Source organism: Mesoplodon mirus (genome assembly GCF_964341445.2).
Source record: "Mesoplodon mirus genome assembly, chromosome: 13".
Lineage (NCBI taxonomy): Eukaryota > Metazoa > Chordata > Mammalia > Artiodactyla > Ziphiidae > Mesoplodon > Mesoplodon mirus.
Genome location: NC_138989.1, coordinates 37,880,970 through 37,899,274, shown reverse-complemented (window position 1 = coordinate 37,899,274; position 18,305 = coordinate 37,880,970). Strand labels below are relative to the sequence as shown.

General features: G+C 35.5%; 1 protein-coding gene across 1 annotated transcript in view; it reads left to right on the top strand.

The window, feature by feature from the left end:
* ROCK1 (Rho associated coiled-coil containing protein kinase 1) overlaps positions 1–18,305 on the top strand; it is a 154,217-nt gene that overhangs the window by 126,964 nt on the left and 8,948 nt on the right. Inside the window, exons 22-27 of the mRNA XM_082640433.1 lie at positions 1,111–1,205; positions 8,495–8,660; positions 10,539–10,632; positions 11,497–11,585; positions 12,805–12,993; positions 13,849–14,008. Of these exons, the coding sequence (XP_082496559.1) occupies positions 1,111–1,205; positions 8,495–8,660; positions 10,539–10,632; positions 11,497–11,585; positions 12,805–12,993; positions 13,849–14,008 (793 nt within the window). The remainder of the gene's footprint in view (positions 1–1,110; positions 1,206–8,494; positions 8,661–10,538; positions 10,633–11,496; positions 11,586–12,804; positions 12,994–13,848; positions 14,009–18,305) is intronic.

Here is an 18,305-nt window from a genome sequence, read left to right as displayed (position 1 = left end):
TCATTCTTCCTTCATTTGCATTCCCATGGAAATGTACTTTTCCCCCCAGAGAAGTGCTATTTGTTAGAGGTATAATTCAGTGTACAGTGTAAAAGTAGTATTCCACAGCTATTTGCTGGTCCTTACTATTTTTTTCCTTATCTTTTAAACTAAAAAGTTTGGTTTAAAAAAAAGACATAGACTTCAGAATTGGAAGTTTACTCTGTAACCTCAGCATCTAACACAGTGTGGATCTAATACTTTTTCATACCTGTTAAATATTTGTTGATGGAGTTGGCAAAAACCTAGTGAATTTTGTAAGAATCATTGTTCTGTAATAAGTATATATTATTCATATGTTGACAGAACATTGATAAATCCTATTTATGGATATTTCTTCTACCTCTCAACCACCCACTTCATCACCCAAAAGAGAAGTGGTTTCTCTAACATTATTCACTTCAAGAATTGATCTAACTTTTAAATAAGTATTGCTTGCTAAGTTTCTTTATAATGTTTTCCCAAAATCAATATATTTAATATATTTTTGAGGTATAATTTATTTATAATAAATTGTACCCATTTTAAGTGGTTGATAAATTCTGACATATGTGTATACTGTGACCACCACCACAATCAACATATAAAACATTTCCTTCACGAGGCCCTTTGGAGTCAATCTTCGCCACCCACCTCTATCTGCAGGCAACCACTGATTTGCTTTCTGTCTATTGATTATTTTCACCTATTCTACAATTTCATATACATGGAATCATGTAGTACACACTCTTTAGCACCTGGTTTCTTTGATACAGCTTAACATTTTTTAGGTTTATCATGCTGTATATATTAGTAGTTCATTTTTATTGTTGAGTAGTATGGGTACATCACAACTTTAAAAATTCATCTGATGATAGATATCTGGGGTTGTTTCCAGTTTAGAGTTACTATGAATAAAACTGCAATGAAAATTTATGTATAAGACTCTGTATGGATATATATTTGTATTTGTCCTGGGTAAATACTTAGGAGTGGAATTGTTGGACCATGTGTTAATTGTTTATAAGAAACTACGGAACTGTTTTTTAACCTACCATAAACACTTATTTCTTCTTATCACTTGTTTTGCAGACACTTTATAAAACCCAGGTAAAGGAACTTAAGGAAGAAATTGAAGAAAAAAACAGAGAAAATTCAAAGAAAATACAGGAACTACAAAGTGAAAAGTATGTCCATTTTAGTTTAGAACAAGAATCAGTACTATAGCAAAACATTCTTAAATTGAAGTTTAAAGATAGAGAATAGATGTGCCATTATTCTGATGGCAGTGGAATAGCAAATCTTATTGGGCTAATTCAGAACAAATCAAACTAGATTTAGGCTAAATTTGCCTTTATGGTGAAGAAATAATTTGATACATTAACACTGTAGTGGTTGTACAGAGATTCACTAAATTGTGACAGTAAATTGTTTTCAAGGGTCTCTCGATCTTCAAATATCTATTTGTATATAAATAGTTCACGCTCGGGGCTTCCCTGGTGGCGCAGTGGGTGAGAGTCCGCCTGCCGATGCAGGGGACACGGGTTCGTGCCCCGGTCCGGGAGGATCCCACATGCCGCGGAGCGGCTAGGCCTGTGAGCCATGGCCGCTGAGCCTGCGCGTCCGAAGCCTGTGCTCCACAACGGGAGAGGCCACAACAGTGAGAGGCCCGCGTACCGCAAAAAAAAAAAAAAAAAAAAAGTTCACGCTGTATTTGCAAGTCATCATTTTATGTTAGGTAAAGGTATGCAGGGTCTTCCTCTTAGTATTATAATGCAGGTTAATTTCCATTGCATGTGTGCCTAGGGCCTTACAAGGAGGTGGTCTTAGAAAGCTATTAAGTGTAACAACTGCTCATAGCTAGATAGTGTGAGAACAGACATTGAAACTCGTTTTCTTACATTGTTATATTTTTTTCCATATAACCACCTTTGAAAGAAATAAAAAATTTTAACTTTTATTGTTGAAGCAAACAAATACATAAAATAGCAAAACATGTACAGTTTTATGAATTATATGACTAATATCATTATAACCACCACCCATGAACAAAATCTACCTCAGAAACCCACTATATCCCCGCTTCTGCTTATGCCTCTTCCTTCCCCACCACAAGAGTAATCACTATCCTGATACTTATTTGTTGAAGGAACTGAATCATTTGTCCTGTATAGTTTTCCTCAGTTATGATTTTGCTGATTCTGTTTCCATAGTTACTTGAACATTTTCGTCATCCTTCTGTGTTTTTTGCAAATCAATGGTTAAATCTAGAGTTTCACTGTTTAGTATGGTAGCCACCAATCACATGTAGCCATTTAAATTTAAACTTTAGTTCATTAAAATAAAATTAAAACTTTAGTTCCTCAGATGTACTAGCCACGACTTAGGTGCTTAATAGTCTTATATGGTCAGTGTCTACCATATTGGACAGCACAAGTGTAGAACATTTCTGTCATCGTAGAAAGTTTTACTGGACACCCCTAATCTGGAGGCTTAAACAGATTCAAATCTGATTTTTAGAGGGAAGACTACCTCTGTTTTTAGCAACCATTGGCACTCAGTGCTTAGATCCTTAATGCATTAGGTAAACTCTAAGGTAGGCACAAAGCTACATTTCCTGGTTTCTCTCTGTGACAGTAGTACACTCCTGCTGTAGAGTATAGTCTGTTGCCTATCATCTGTGTGGTATCTACAGTGTAATATACAGCCCCAGTTTATATGCATTCACAGTGAAGGGGACACCCAATCTGCTACATACTATATTGTTTCATGGGGTTGATATGTTTTCCCTTGTTTGATCTGTTTAAGAGAAATGTGTTGATCACCACTATTGTGCTATGTGCTGTGCTTCATGCCAGTGATATAATTATTAATAAGTTATGGCTCTTACCATCAAGTGCTTCAGAATCTGGTCAGGAAACAGACATAATTAAGGTAGGTGGCTATGACAAAGTGCTATTGGAATATACTGAAGGGGTATATACCTCATCTTACCATCTGGGGTTCAGAGAACATTCCCCAGGTGACAACTAGAATTCACCAGGGAATGGGATATGGGTTGAGAACAATATAGGCAAAAGCCAGTCTGTGATTTGGGAGCAGCAAATGTTTCATTTGCAGGTAGGGAGACAGTTGGTGACAGATGAGGCTGGAGAGATAAACCTGAGTCAGATTACAAAGGGCTTGTGTGTCATTGGGAACTATCAGCATTGAAGAGTGGAAGGTTTTTTTTTTTTTTTGCTATTCTCTGTTGTATATCCACATCATCTAGATCAGAGCTGGGCAAATAATAAGTATTCAACAAATATTCAATGAATAAATGAAAATTTAAGCTAGGGATTGACAAGATAGGGTTTTAGAAGTCTCCAGTCTTTAGAGAATGGATTGGAGTGAGGCAAAGCTGGGTGGATATAGGGAGTCCAGTTATACTGCCATCGGAATAATCTAGATATACAGTTATAGTGGAAGTTGGCAGTAAAAGGAGAGGCAAGTGCATAGGAAAAAACAGAAAGTAGAAGCAATAGGAGTTGTAGATTTGAAGGTGTGGGGATAAAAGTTAGGGAAAATTTCAGGTCAGCTCAAGTTTCTGATCAGGACAATTGGGTTGTTGGTAGTGGTAGTCCCTAAGCTAAAATACCAGTTTGGGGGAATAAGAGCAAACAAGGTTATTTCTATTTCACACCTACTGAGTTTGAGGTGCCTATGGGATGTCCAAAGAGAAATAGATACCAGACATTGGCATTATTGCTTTAGAACTCAAAGATAAGGACTTGAAGCCAATTCAACAGTCATTTCATGCTGAAACCACTAAGATAGATGAGATTTATTAAGACAGTTGTATTTATCAGGGTTTATGAACTCTTGAGCCTATGATACCATACATGTAACTGGGTTGAAGTTAGTTGGATCTAAGTATTGGTAGCATCCATTGCGTGAGTTGTGAGGATTATAACAAACTGAAGAGTTCATGTCCTCAGTTCTGAGCATTTGCTGCCACATGGTAGCACTGACCCAGTGTTTCAAGATCTTCTGGTTTTTCAAGAGAAGCCAGGAATCTCAGTTTTTATGTAAAATATTGGCCCAAATTTATTTTTAAGTGTGTATGTGTGCGTGCATGCATGTGCATGCACATGCAGATACAGAAAGGAGGTAGGAGGGGACATTTGTATGGACTCATTTGGCTCTCTCAAGCAACAAGTTATAACCCCTAGTGTAGGATAAGGAATGGGCAGAGGAAGGGAAAGTATAAAGTCACCCATAATACAAAGAGGAAAGCAGAGTGGGGTATCACAAATGCCAGGGGAATAGAATATTTCAAAAAAGAGAAAGTGACTTAAAATTCCAAATACTCAGGTCAAGTAAAAAATAAATTGTCCATTATGTTTAAGGTTGTCATCTTGTTGAGAACAGCTCCTAAACAGTGATGACAATATTGATAGGAACTATACTGAAGTAGACAGCGACATGAGTGGGAAGGGTAGAAGTACAGAGAGAGTAGACAGCAGCCACATTGACCTCTTTACTATTCACAAACCAGTCTGTTACTCTTCTGCCTCAGGACCTTTGGACTTGCTCATCCCTCTGCCTGGAACATTTTCCTCTGAATATCCACATGGTTTCTTCCTTTACACTCTTCAGGTCTAGGCCTAAATGTAATCTCAAGAGAGACCTTCCCTGAACCCTCTTTCAAAAATTGAGAATGCCCTCACCTTACTACCTAGCTGCCCAGCTCAGTACTTTCTTCCTTGTTTTATTTTTACCTTAGCACTTATCTCTTCCTAATATATTATAGAATTTGCTTACTTATTCTGTTGTTTTTCTCTTTCCATTCAAACTTAAGCTCAACAAAGGAAGAAATTTTCAGTTGTTTTGTTCTTAACTCTAATTCACTGCTATATGACTAGCATCTAGAACTGTACCTAGAACATTGTAGATGCTCAGTAAATATTTATTAAACCAAAAAATTCAAGAAACATAGTTGTTAAGGCAAGAAGCTATGGCAGTAGCTGGAGGAGACTGTGAAGGAGCGTCATTTCTTTTTAAAGATAGCAGAAATTTGAGCATTGGACATGGCAAGGAAATCAGAGTGGAAAGAGCTGCACATCTGTTCACTGATTCAAACAAAATTTCTGAGCACTTTCTATGGGCCAGATGCTTTTCTAGGCATTTGGAATATAGCAGTGAATAAGAACAAAGCCCCTGCTTATAATCTTATAATCTAGAAGCATAGGGAATTATTGATAAATTGATTTCTTTAAGGAGATAGGAGAATAAAAGTGAGAGATTGGCCTTAAACATCAGTAAAGACAGGTCTTTTACTATGGAGAGTTGTGAAGGAAGTCTGGATGAATGTAGTTGCAGATAATTTATCTGAACCTGATGCAAAGCAGTAACCCCAGATGAGAACATGTTATCCATCTGAAGCCCTGCATTACCACCCCTTAGTATTCATGGGCTTACCAATGGCAGTATTTTTTATCTTTTCCTAACTCCCCTACTCTTCTAGACAACTATTTTCTGTCTTTTTCTCCCTCCTCAAATCAACAACTTCTCCTTGTTCTCATACTCGGCAAATGGCCTTGCTTCCTGGAAGTCATAGAACATCTCTCTTCCACCACCATAGCTACTAACCTGTTTGCGTCTGTACCTAAAACCCTACCGTCCTTCTGATTCATGTAAATGGACAAAATTTACATGAATTTACCTAAAGGCAGCCCCTTGATCCCATCCCTTTCTGCCTACTTAAGAGTATGACTCCAATAATACTCTCATCTTTCCTACATTGTTTTTTCCTTTCTGTAGTCATTCCTATTGTTATATAAGCATACAGGTAAACATCTCCTTAAAAAAATAACCTCCTTTTCTTTTTTGTTTTTTTTGTAAGAGTTTTTAATTTTTATTTATTTATTTTTATTTTTGGCTGCGTTGGGTGTTCGTTGCTGCGCGCAGGCTTCCTCTAGTTGCGGTGAGTGGGGGCTACTCTTCGTTGTGGTGCGCAGGCTTCTCATTGTGGTGGCTTCTCTTGTTTCAGAGCACAGGCTCTACGTGTGAGGGCTTCAGTAGTTGTGGCTTGCGGGCTCCAGAGCACAGGCTCTGCGGTTGTGACACACGGGCTTAGTTGCTCTGCAGCATGTGGGATCTTCCCGGACCGTGGATCAAACCCACGTCCCCTGCATTGTCAGGTGGATTCTTAACCACTGCGCCACCAGGAAAGTCCAGCCTCCTTTTCTTTAAACTACATATCTACTTCCAGGTAGCATCCTATTTTTTTGCTTCCTTTTGTAGCAAACTTCCCTGAAAAGTGACATACCGTTTATCATCAGGTCCTCTTCTCCCATTCTCTCTCGAGCTCACTCAAGACTTTTGTACTTATTACTCTACCAAAATAACCCTTTTCAAGGTCACTGGTGCCTTCCTAATAGCTAAAAACTATACTCAGTTCTCAGTCCTTATCTTATTTAATAGCAGCAATTGACATAATTTATTACTCTCTCTTGACAAAATTTCTTTATTGGCTTCTGTGACACCAAACACTGTTTTCCTCTTATTGAACTGGTTGCTCTTCCTCACCCTTCTTTGCTCCTTTGTCCTTTCCCATCTCTGAGACCTTTAAAGTTTGGAGGACCCAAGGGATCACTCCCTACTTCTTCTCATCTAGCCTCAGGGCTTTAAATAGCATCAGTGTACAAGTATATTCTCCCCTGAATTCCAGACTTGTAAATCTAGCTGTCTGTTTGACATCTCCACTTGAGTGTTTAATAAGCATCTTATATGTAACGTGTCCAGAAAAAATGCCTTACTCCCTCACCTTGCCAACTTGCTCCTCCCTGTCTTCCCCATGTCAATATTAGCTATTCTGTTATTCCTAGTTGCTTAAATCCAAAACTTGGAGTCATCCTAGACTCTTCTTTTTTTCTTATACTCTGCATGAATTCCATCAATAAATCCTAGCTATAACTAAAAAACATGTCCATAATATGATCACTTCTCACCACTTTTAACGTTTACCAGCTTGATCCAAACTACCATCATCTCCAATCTCGATTATTTCAGTTGCCTCCTAACTGGTATCCCTGCTTCTACCGTTGTCCCCCTTCTAGTCTGATCTGAAACAACAGCCAGAATGATCTTTTTAAGACAGAATACTCAGTGTAAAAGCCAAAGTCCCTATATTGTTTTAGAAAGCCTTATAATACCTGTTCTCTCTCCCCACTTCTCTTACTACATCTCACAACTCCCCCCAGCCCCTCCTCACTCTGCTCACATTAGCTTCCTTCAGAACATTTAGGCATTTGGTATTAGATGTTTCCTCTGCCTGAAGCTGTATTCCCGGATACACTGCATGGCTCTCTTACTTCCTCCATATATTTCCTCAAATGTCAGCTTAGCAGAGAGGCCTCCTTGATCACCCTCTATAAAATAGTGACCATACTCACAGCCTCTTCACCTTTCTTTTCATTGTTCTGTGTGATATACTGTATATTGTTCATTTCTTTAAACTGTCTCACACTACTAACGTATGTTTTCTGAGGGCAGGGAGTTTGTTACTGCTGTATGCCTTAATTCCTAGAACAGTGTTTGGCACATAGGAACATTCAAATATTTGTTGGACAAAAATAATTGTCAAAAAAATTATTATTTTTTATAGTCACTATATGTCTTCTTCTTTAGGCTTGAGGCAGCCTAAAGTATTTGTATTACTCTCTTAATAGAAAATAGTTGGAAGTCATTCATTCATTCATTTAATAAACATTTATTGAGCACCTGCTGTATGTAGGGGTTACAATTACGACCAAGATAACTTATCGAAGACAGGTTCTTTGGGAAGAGCAGGCAAACTGCAGTGATCTGGTCGTGGTCTGAATGTCAATTCTGAAAGGCTTTTAAAATGTAATTCCTAAGGAGCATTTCTAGAATAGTTTACGGTGGTTTGCAGGTCTATTTATAAGTCTTCATAATCTCATTGAATTTCAGAGCTGGAAGGGACCTCAAAAATAATGTAGTTTAATCCTCTCATTTTATGGATTTGATTAAGTTGAGCTCCAGTAAGTATAAGGAACTTGCCCAATGTCCCTAACCAATTAGCTAGTGGTAGAATGGGGATAAGGGTCCAGGCCTGGCCTCTTGATTTATAAGCCAGTGACTGTTCCACTGTGCCATGCTGCGTTTCATTCCAGATCCCAACACATTCCCTTCTAGAAGTAGACCTCTTGCCATTGTTTTATTACCTTTTTCTTAGTTAAGCAAAATAGCAGGTACAAGATTAAAGTGTCCTTTGCTTTTATAGTTTTTCTAAGCGTGAGAGGTTAAATTCATTACTTTCATAGGAAGTCTGTAATGGATTCAAGGTTTATTTTAAGCAATAAAATACTTAATTCTTTATATCATTTAAAAAGAATTGTGTTTTTAAGCATATGATTAAGTTAGAAGAATGAACTGAATTTGTTTACATTCATTTCTCTTTTAAATCTACTAGAGAAACTCTTGCTACTCAGTTGGATCTAGCAGAAACAAAAGCCGAGTCTGAGCAGTTGGCTCGAGGGCTTCTGGAAGAACAGTATTTTGAATTGACCCAAGAAAGCAAGAAAGCTGCTTCAAGAAATAGACAAGAGATTACAGATAAAGAGCACACTGTTAGTCGGGTAAGTGTGATAGTTCATTAAGTTATGTGATTAAAATTAATTTAAAAATCAAAATAGGTTACATGTTAAAGTGTTTGGGTAAATGTAAGTGCATGAGTATTTATTTATACACAATGGTCAACTTGTACTCATGTATAAAATAATTTATATAATCTAAAACAATTGTTAATGATTGAAATTCTTATTCAGTGTATTGGGTTTTTTCCCTTTCTGGCTGTAGATCTTAATATATTTTCTGGGAAGAAATGCTTACCTTAAATTCATTTGTTTTATTATCTTAATAAATTGCAACTGATTTCATGACCAGAGTTCTATAAAATTCAGAGAAACTATTTTGGGATAAAAAATTATTTGTGGATATCTACAAATCCATTATAGAAAAACCAGTACTACAAACAATTACCTATTCCTGAAATTTATACTATGGTCTATGTGTTACGGAGCTAGAAAGGGAAGTTAGAGAGATTTTTCTTCTTGGTGGTGAAGCCACCATCAAGTGCTCTGATATAAGCAGGTCTGAGTTCAAATCCCAGCTTTGCCCCTAAGAAGTTACATGGTCTTGGCAGTTTGCTTTAACTTCTCCAAGCCTCAGATTCTTCATCTATAATATAGAAACAATACCTATTCCACAGGTTTCTTACGAAGATTAAATGAAATCATATAAATAGAAGGGTGAATAAGTACATTACTAAAAGACATTGTTGGAGGACAGAGGAAATGAAAAGTGCCCACCGAACTGAGAAGGTATCTTGAGACCGAAAAACAAGGCAGGCAGCTCCGTATAATCAGTGGATCAGTTTATTATAGGGTACCTTACTCACAGAGTGGGTTCGGACAGACAACGATCTGGAAGCATTCACAGCTGCACTCCACACCACCAAGCGACCATTGGGACAATGTTATAGTTAACCTAGGGTATGGGGCGGGTATGTGCTTGTAAATAGGAAGTGCATTCCTACGTCAAGATTTATGAATGGGTAACTAGTCTCGTAGGTACCAGGAATATGTCAGCAGAGGTCTTCATCATTGACTGGGGACTAACAGAGCATAGAGGCCACCTGGTCCTAATGATTATTAAATAATATCTATTAACTACAAAGCCCTTGATAACAAAGAAGTGATTTTTACCACACAGTACAGTTCTGGATAGGGTCAGGGGAAGGACAAGAGGAACTATATGGGCCCACAATGGCATCATTTATGCTAACAGCCATACAATAATCATCAAACATTTTAAATTGTCATTTTCATCATCATTATTCAGATGAAGAAACTGAAGCCCAGAAAGGTTGTGACTTGCTAAGGGTCACAGAGCTAGAAAACTAAATGCACATTTCCTAGTTTCTAGTCTCGTCCTCTTTTTTTTTTTTTTTTTTTTTTTTTTTTTTTTTTTTTTTTTTTTTTTTGCGGTATGCGGGCCTCTCACTGTTGTGGCCTCTCCCGTTGCGGAGCACAGGCTCCGGACGCGCAGGCCCAGCGGCCATGGCTCACGGGCCCAGCCGCTCCGCGGCATATGGGATCCTCCCAGACCGGGGCACGAACCCGTATCCCCTGCATCGGCAGGCGGACTCTCAACCACTGCGCCACCAGGGAGGCCCTCGTCCTCTTTTCATTACATTTTTTATTCCTTCCGTTCATATGTAATGTGTATAAAAACACACACTGAAATAATTTTTGGAAGCTAACAATTATTTTAAAATATTTTGAATTTAATTATATCCACATATTTTAAACTGGAAACCAGATGTTTTTATAATTAAGCAACGTCTGACCTGTCCTCATCTATGGAAAATGCAAGTATTTTTTTAAAGGTTATTGCTTTAAATATGGGACTAGCAAAGAGACTATATAGCTTAAACGTTTCTGTGCTTTGTTTAGCTCGAAGAAACGAACAGTATGCTAACCAAAGATATTGAATTATTAAGAAAAGAAAATGAAGAGCTAACTGATAAAATGAGGAAGACAGAGGAAGGTATGTATGATTTTTTTAAAAATCATAAGTTAAATCAAGTTCAGAGGTAAATCTTTATGTTGTGCATTAAGTTTTTGAAATATTTGTTTTCATATATTAAATAACTTTCGTAGCCTTAAGTATTATCTTAGTAAAACTTAAATATTCTCACCACCACCCCCCACAAGAAGGTAAATATGTGAGGTGATTGATGTGTTAATTAACTTGATTGTGGGGGATCCTTTCACAATGTATGTGTATATCAATTCATCACATTGTACACTTTAAATATCTTAACATTTTATTTGTCTATTATACCTCAATAAACTGAAAAAAATCTTTTTTAAAAAAATTAATTAATTATTTTTGGCTGCGTTGGGTCTTCATTGCTGTGTGCGGGCTTTCTCTAGTTGCAGCAAGCGGGGGCTACTCTTCACTGTGGTGTGCAGGTTTCTCATTGCGGTGGCTTCTCTTGTTGTGGAGCACGGGCTCTAGGCGCGTGGGCTTCAGTAGTTGTGGCTAACAGGCTCAGTAGTTGTGGAGCACAGGCTTAGTTGCTCCGCAGCATGTGGGATCTTCCTGGACCAGGGCTTGAACCTGGGTCCCCTGCATTGGCAGACAATTCTTAACCACTGCACCATCAGGGAAGCCCTGGAAAAATATCTGAATGAAGTTACTGAAAGTTATTATGGGGTATATACTAATTTGAATAATTAGTTATTGTTACTAATAACTAATTAAGAATTAATTAAGAATTAAATATTTTATTGCTTAAAATAAACCTTGAATCCATTACAAAATTTCTATAAAAGTATCTCATTGTTACTTTGCAAGGCAGAAATTAATTAATGCCATGCAATAACATTTTATATAATTTGTTAACAGAATATAAACTGAAGAAGGAGGAGGAGATCAATAATCTTAAGGCTGCCTTTGAAAAGAATATCAATACAGAACGAACCCTTAAAACGCAGGTATACATGCTCTTAGCCTTTTCCATGTGTTTGTATTTGAGTATCATACATTCAGAAGTTAATATTTGCTCTTCATGTCCTTTTTCTTAAAACTGAGATTATAAGGTTCGAGCTTTTCATTAGAACAAGTAATGTAATATTCTTTCTTCATTAAATGTGGAAGACTTATTCAGGAAGTAGGATTTCAATCGAGTTAAGAAAGCTAATTCGTCTAGTCACCTGATTAGTGAAGAATTTGTTTTAGATTGTATAGAAAACCTACAATTGACAGTAGGAAAACTTAATGAGGAGAAACCACATACTTGACTGAAGTCAAGAGAGAAGAATGGGGAGTGAGTAAGAAACTTAAAAGGGGTGGAGGTATCATTTTGCTTTGTATTTTGCAGCTAGATCAGATTTTTTACACTAAAACTTGGTATCTTGTCATTTTACCAAGTTATCCAGTAGTTTAAATTTTTCATAAGGTACTGTGTACCTCAGTTGATTTTTACAGTAAAATAAATATTTTCTACTTGATAGCTCCTTACCACTAATCTATTCTCCCTCTCAACAATCCTTCAACTAGAGTAGTCTTTCAAAAATGCACTTAATACCTGTTGAAAATTCCTTCAGTGGAGATTTTACTTCCCTTTATACCAAAACAGAGACCATGAGGAAAAAGATTGACATTTATTACATACAAAAAAGTCCAAAAGAACATAAGTTGAAAGAAAATAAACTAGGAAGAATATTTGCAGCATGTATAGATTAAATATAAAGAGCATCTGCAAAAAAGAAAAAGATAATCCAATAGAAAAACGAAAAAGTAAGGGACACTTAAGAGAAAAAAGAAGCAGTATCACTCTGTACTGTCATGCTTGCTTATCTTGCTCCTCCACCAGACTAGGGTGCCTTTGGGGCATAATTGTATTTTCTGTCCTTATATCTAGTGCCTATCAGAGTGCTTACATGCAGTATAATAAGTGCTGAATAATTGTTGAACAATAACTCGATTTTTGCAAGGCTGTCTGGTTCTTACATTTGAACAATGAGATGACTCAATAATAGTTACTTGTGCTACCAGTTATCATATTCCAACATTCATTAGGTTCTCCTAATTTTCACATACACAAAAAGTCCTGCTTCCTGATTTTGAAGAAAAAAATATATTTTTAGTGGAGATTTAAATTGGGTAGCTACAATGAAGAACCTTATTAATAACATTTTAATATTTTAATAGGCTGTTAACAAGTTGGCAGAAATAATGAATCGGAAAGACTTTAAAATTGATAGAAAGAAAGCTAATACACAGGATTTGAGAAAGAAGGAAAAGGAAAATCGAAAGCTACAACTTGAACTCAACCAAGAAAGAGAGAAATTCAACCAGATGGTAGTGAAACATCAGAAGGAACTGAATGACATGCAAGCGGTAAGGTTGTGTGTTGCACTTGTAGGATTATTTTAAATTGTTATTACTGTATATACTTATTGTCTACTGATCTCATTTAGTTTTTTTAGTATAAAAATCATATTTAGGTTTATATTCTCCATAATTTGATTACTGTTACTCTAATTTGAACCATGATCTTGAAAAAATAGAAAGATACTCTGTTGCCTATTAACTATGACTTGAGTAATTTTTACCCCTTAGCATCAGCTTGATTAGAGATACTACTTTTAGAGAAACAACCAAGGGTTTTGCCTCTTTGGCTTCAGACTGAAATTGAGATATGGCTGATATAATATTGACTATAGTTGGGATAGTGGAATTGGAGTATTATTGCTTTTTTGTTTCCTCTGATAAGGACTCACTTTTCAAAATATCAAGCTTAATTTTTTGATGCTTCCTAGCTTAATAGCACAAAATTGAGAACATGGTCTCTGATCTTAGACAGACTTAGATACAAGCATTGGCTCCATCATTTATGGTTTTACCATCCTGAGAAGCTTTCTATATCTTTTAAATTATTTTGTTTGAAGCCATAAAAGCAATTTCTGTTGTTTTAACAGGTGTTTGGTTTTGGTTTTTGATGCTTTGTATTAAAAAAAAAAAACTTATTTAAAGCAAAGAGAAAAGGAGCATCCAAACAATGTATTACTGAGGAAGAGAACTTGCACATTTATAGTTGTATTAAAATCTGTGGTAGTAAACATTCATGAAGTTTACAGTAAATTTTTAGTATTAGCAATTCTAGATTCTTATAGTTCCACTAATTCTTAATTTCTAATGTTAGAAATTTTGATCTTGATTCTTTATATTATCTTGGTATTTTTTTAAAAATAGCAATTGGTAGAAGAATGTACACATAGGAATGAGCTTCAGATGCAGTTGGCTAGCAAAGAGAGTGACATTGAGCAATTGCGTGCGAAACTTTTGGACCTATCAGATTCTACAAGTGTTGCTAGTTTTCCTAGTGCTGATGAAACTGATGGAAACCTACCAGGTAAGAATATTTTCTGTTACTTCATTCAAGTTTGCTTAAACGTCATGGAAATTAATGTAGATTTCTTTCATTTGGATTTCTACCTCTTTGTTGTTTTGTCCATGGATTCTTAAGAAGGGATTTATGTTTCTGATAGCCAGAGTCTGATGACATTTGTATACCTAGTGCATTTTATAGAATAAAAGCAGTCATAAGCAGTCTTAGGCTATTAAAATAGATCTGAGTCGCTCTAACTAAATAGAAACTTGAAGACATTTATGAATCAATATTGAACCAGCCTAATGCCATGGTGAAAGTTGAAGCTGCTGCTACAACTCTCACCATTTAAGGAAGATTGTACATGTTTTCATGAGTAGCAGCTCTTCAGTATTTTATGTATTTTTTTTGCTAAAACTAAGAACTATACTTAATAATCAGAACCACAGCAGCTCTATATAGAAGCCCACGTAATGCTGTAGTGATAAACTTTAATCAGACTTGAAGTTTCAAATTTGGAGAAATAGCTAAAAGGGATTGGAAATTGGAAGATGCAGAGAGGGGGCAGGGAGTCAAGTAAAGGCAAAAGCGAGTAGCTAGGATTTCAGACTTTTTCTTCTTTTTCCTTTTTTTTTTCTAGTGGAGAATCAATTGAAAAATAAACACAGCCTCATTCTTGGGTTCATTGTAGTATAGGTTATAGTACGTTTATGTCTTTTTAACAGAGATGAACAATACACATATTACAGGTTCAATTTAGAAATGAATAGGTTATATATATTAAAACATGCATTACAGATTTTAAAGGCATACACACACACACAACACATTTGACCTACTACATATTCTTAGTTCAAGGTCTTGAAAGTTTTGTTACATGGTCCTAAACTTGAAAATAGATTTTATTTAATGTATTTCCTGAATAATGCATAAAAAGATACGAATCAGCACATTTGATATAATAGGGATCTGTTTTAACAGATATTACTTGTTTTTTGAGAATTTGATATAAGAAACTTGATAGACTACTTAGAAAATTTTACATTATCATTCTTGGTCAAGAAAGTGGGACTCAAAGTAGGAAGTGAATTCAGTTCTTATTTGTATTCTGTGTAATCCCTGCCCTCATTCTTTGGTGGCTTTGCTAGCCCAAAATGACGTGTCTGGAAAGGGAAGGGCAGGGAATAAATATTTCTTACTCCAGTGGTCAAGAAATTCCTTCTGTATTCCCATTTTTGGCTCTCTGAAACCTCCTGCCTCTTGAGATTCTTGTAGGTGCACATCCTTATCAGAGGATCACTTTGGATTTAATAAGAATCTCTAGCTTCAGCTGTTGTTTGAACATCTTTCTAAAGTTATGACTTAATCATCAGTTAAGAAAGAGTATGACTTTTAAGGGTGTTTGTCTACATTCCTTCACTTGTTGAACTGAAATTGTAGTTTAGGTTCCCTCTTCATTAACCCCAAGATATTTCTAGAGTTATTTAGTTAAAGGAATTCTTTCTCTAGTGTAGGTTAAATATCCTGATGAGGTTTTTGTCTTTATCCCACGCATTTCCCTTTAACTTTGTTTGTAATGTCTTACTATGTATGCCTTGGTTTTCTTTGTATTAAGTTAAACATTTCAGAGACTGATTCATTATTGGTGAATGCTATCTAGAGGATTTGAACTGAAAGATGAGGTTGGGGAAAGGTAATGAGTTTTATCTTTCATCCTGGCTTATTCAGGAAGGCTAAACTCAAAGCATCATCAAGTGGTTTGATTTGCAGACTTAGCTGAGATATCCATTTAGATTTCAGAATCCTGACCTAATAAATCCACTCAGGAGTCAGTCAGCAAAGAGATTTTTAAACTTTTCTACTGGCTCCATTCTGAGTATGTAATATTTAGAATAGCTTTGTATTTTCAGAGATTTTGCTTTTAAGGATTTCAAAATTCAAACAAAGTGGGAAAACAAAAAGGCTCTGGTGGCCATTCTCCATTGCTATAAAGGGAGACCAATTAGGGTATCTCTTTCTCTATTAACTGTGTTCTCAGTTTGAACTTCACAGAGGTCTCTGTGCTGAACCTTTTCATATTGGAGACTATGACTTTCATATTGGAGGTAGAAATTAATGGATAATCATTACCAATGTTATTTTACCTCTGTGTCAGATATTTAATAGTAAATTGAAAATATGTACTAAGTCTGCCATTTACTAGATCTCTGGCAAGTAAAGTTAAGGTTTTGTGGTAATATCTAGGAAGAATTGTAAAGAATTTTGGTATTCATTCTTGTGAAGTGAACATGATAACACTACACTACGGAAACTTGATGCGGTATTCATCCTTAATTTTGAGAGAGTTACATATCATTCAAGTGTCTGAAAGATTTTTTTGAAGGTGATGATTAATTTTACTTAGTTTGGAAAACTGATAAATGAATTTAAACCACAGATTTACAAAGGGAGGTCTTAGAATAGTTAAATAGTTAAAATGAAGGCCTTTTGAAATATTGATCATATTTTTAGCTCAGTGAGATGGTTTTTTAAGTAGGTGGATAAATTGATAATATACTTTATTTCTCTTAGATTTCATCATTCAATATAAAGAATCTCATTTAATTATCTTGTTTAGAGTTAAGCCTGTCATTTTCTCAGCTGACATCTTATCATTAACTAGATTAAATCTCTCTAAGTTTCCCAATTCTAAAAACCTTAGAGAAAATGGTTATCCTTCTCTGACTTATAACCCTTTGAAGTTCTTAATATCACTTTCATTCTCTTATGTCTTCATCTTCCTTTTGGTTCTGTGGCAGGTTGTGGCCTTAGCACTGTAAATATAAAGGTTACCCTCTAGGGTTAAGGTTTTCCTGTTGCCTAGATGACAGAAAGACTAATGTGATATCTGGCTCTCCTTCCTTGTTTTTTTCCTTTCCTTTTGGAAATACTGACCTAAGAATTTGAAAAGAATGTAAAAATAGATGAAGCATTAAGAACACTGGTATCAACATTCCATTAATATTCATTATCTCTTAGGGATTACCTGCATCATTCTCTTTCCATCCAGCTTGATCTCAGACTTTGTAACTTAAACCTGTATATGGTGGATTTCTTGGTATGTTTCCAAGTATTTGAGTATATAAGAGTTTCTGACTTTGCCCAAGTCTAATCAATGATTGGAGATAATCAGTACATCTAAATTCTTGAGCATTGATTTTTTTTTCTTTTTTATATCACTTCTGAATATAATTTTAAAATTTTGGAGTGATTCTCTACCTTTATTTCTTAAGCAGTATGTAGTTTATCAAGTAAACTTTGGTAGTCTTCAGTGGTTAGCTTTGATTTTGATGTTTAAATTGGCTGTATTTGATACTGATTTACATATAGTTAACCTCTTTCTTATTTGGGTAAAGGAGTTAATTGCTGATATTGCAGTAATGCACATCTAAATTTTTTTGTAAGTTAAAATTGCTCTACAAATATGTAAAACCTGGGACCAAGTTGTTTTTGTACTTCAGTAGTATGTTATTGATAATAATATAGACTTAGAAGTCCTCAGCATTTCTTTTATTTCTCTGGAGAAGCTGATTTCTGTGCTTGTATTGTAAAAGATAGAATTTAGAGCATTATACTTTCAGATTGCCACTTAGGTCACAAGTGGTCATAGTTTTGAAGGAGGTCTTTATATACTTAAAAAAAAACTGGTATATTAACTTGCATGTAAGACAGAAGTAAGTAGTTTTTTTATTTATCACTGAGCTTAGTTTACCTGCTTCTCTGAAGGGAATTCACCAGAAAGAAAGACTAAGATTCTCTCCTATAACGTTACTGTTTTAAATTGGCAAAAACCTTCACATATCTTCAGCATCTTTTTTGAGTTCCTAATTTCTTCATTTTATTTAAATTAGAGCAAATATAAAATTGAGCTTATTTAATTCATAAAATGCCTTTGATGTGTAAAATTTCTATAGGAACACTGAAATGACATACATTCAGTCATACAGTCTTCAACATACAACAATTCATTGAAAATATATTTCAGACCTAGAGCCAGAAAGCATAAATATTTTTGGCATTTATTCTCATAGAGAAATAACTTGGAGGGAGGAATATTTTGGCATACACAATTTTGTATAAATGTCAAGATTTCAGTGGCTTTCACATCTTTTATTTTTAGTGAGGAATTACTGGTATTAAATGGACTTTGGCACACTGAAGGGAAGTTTTCCTAGCAATAACTTTTTTCCTTTTCTACGACAGAATATTTGTGAATGATCAACAGCCTTCTGTATGTTATTTAATATAAAGCAGCCCTTTGGTTTTTAAATTACAACCATTG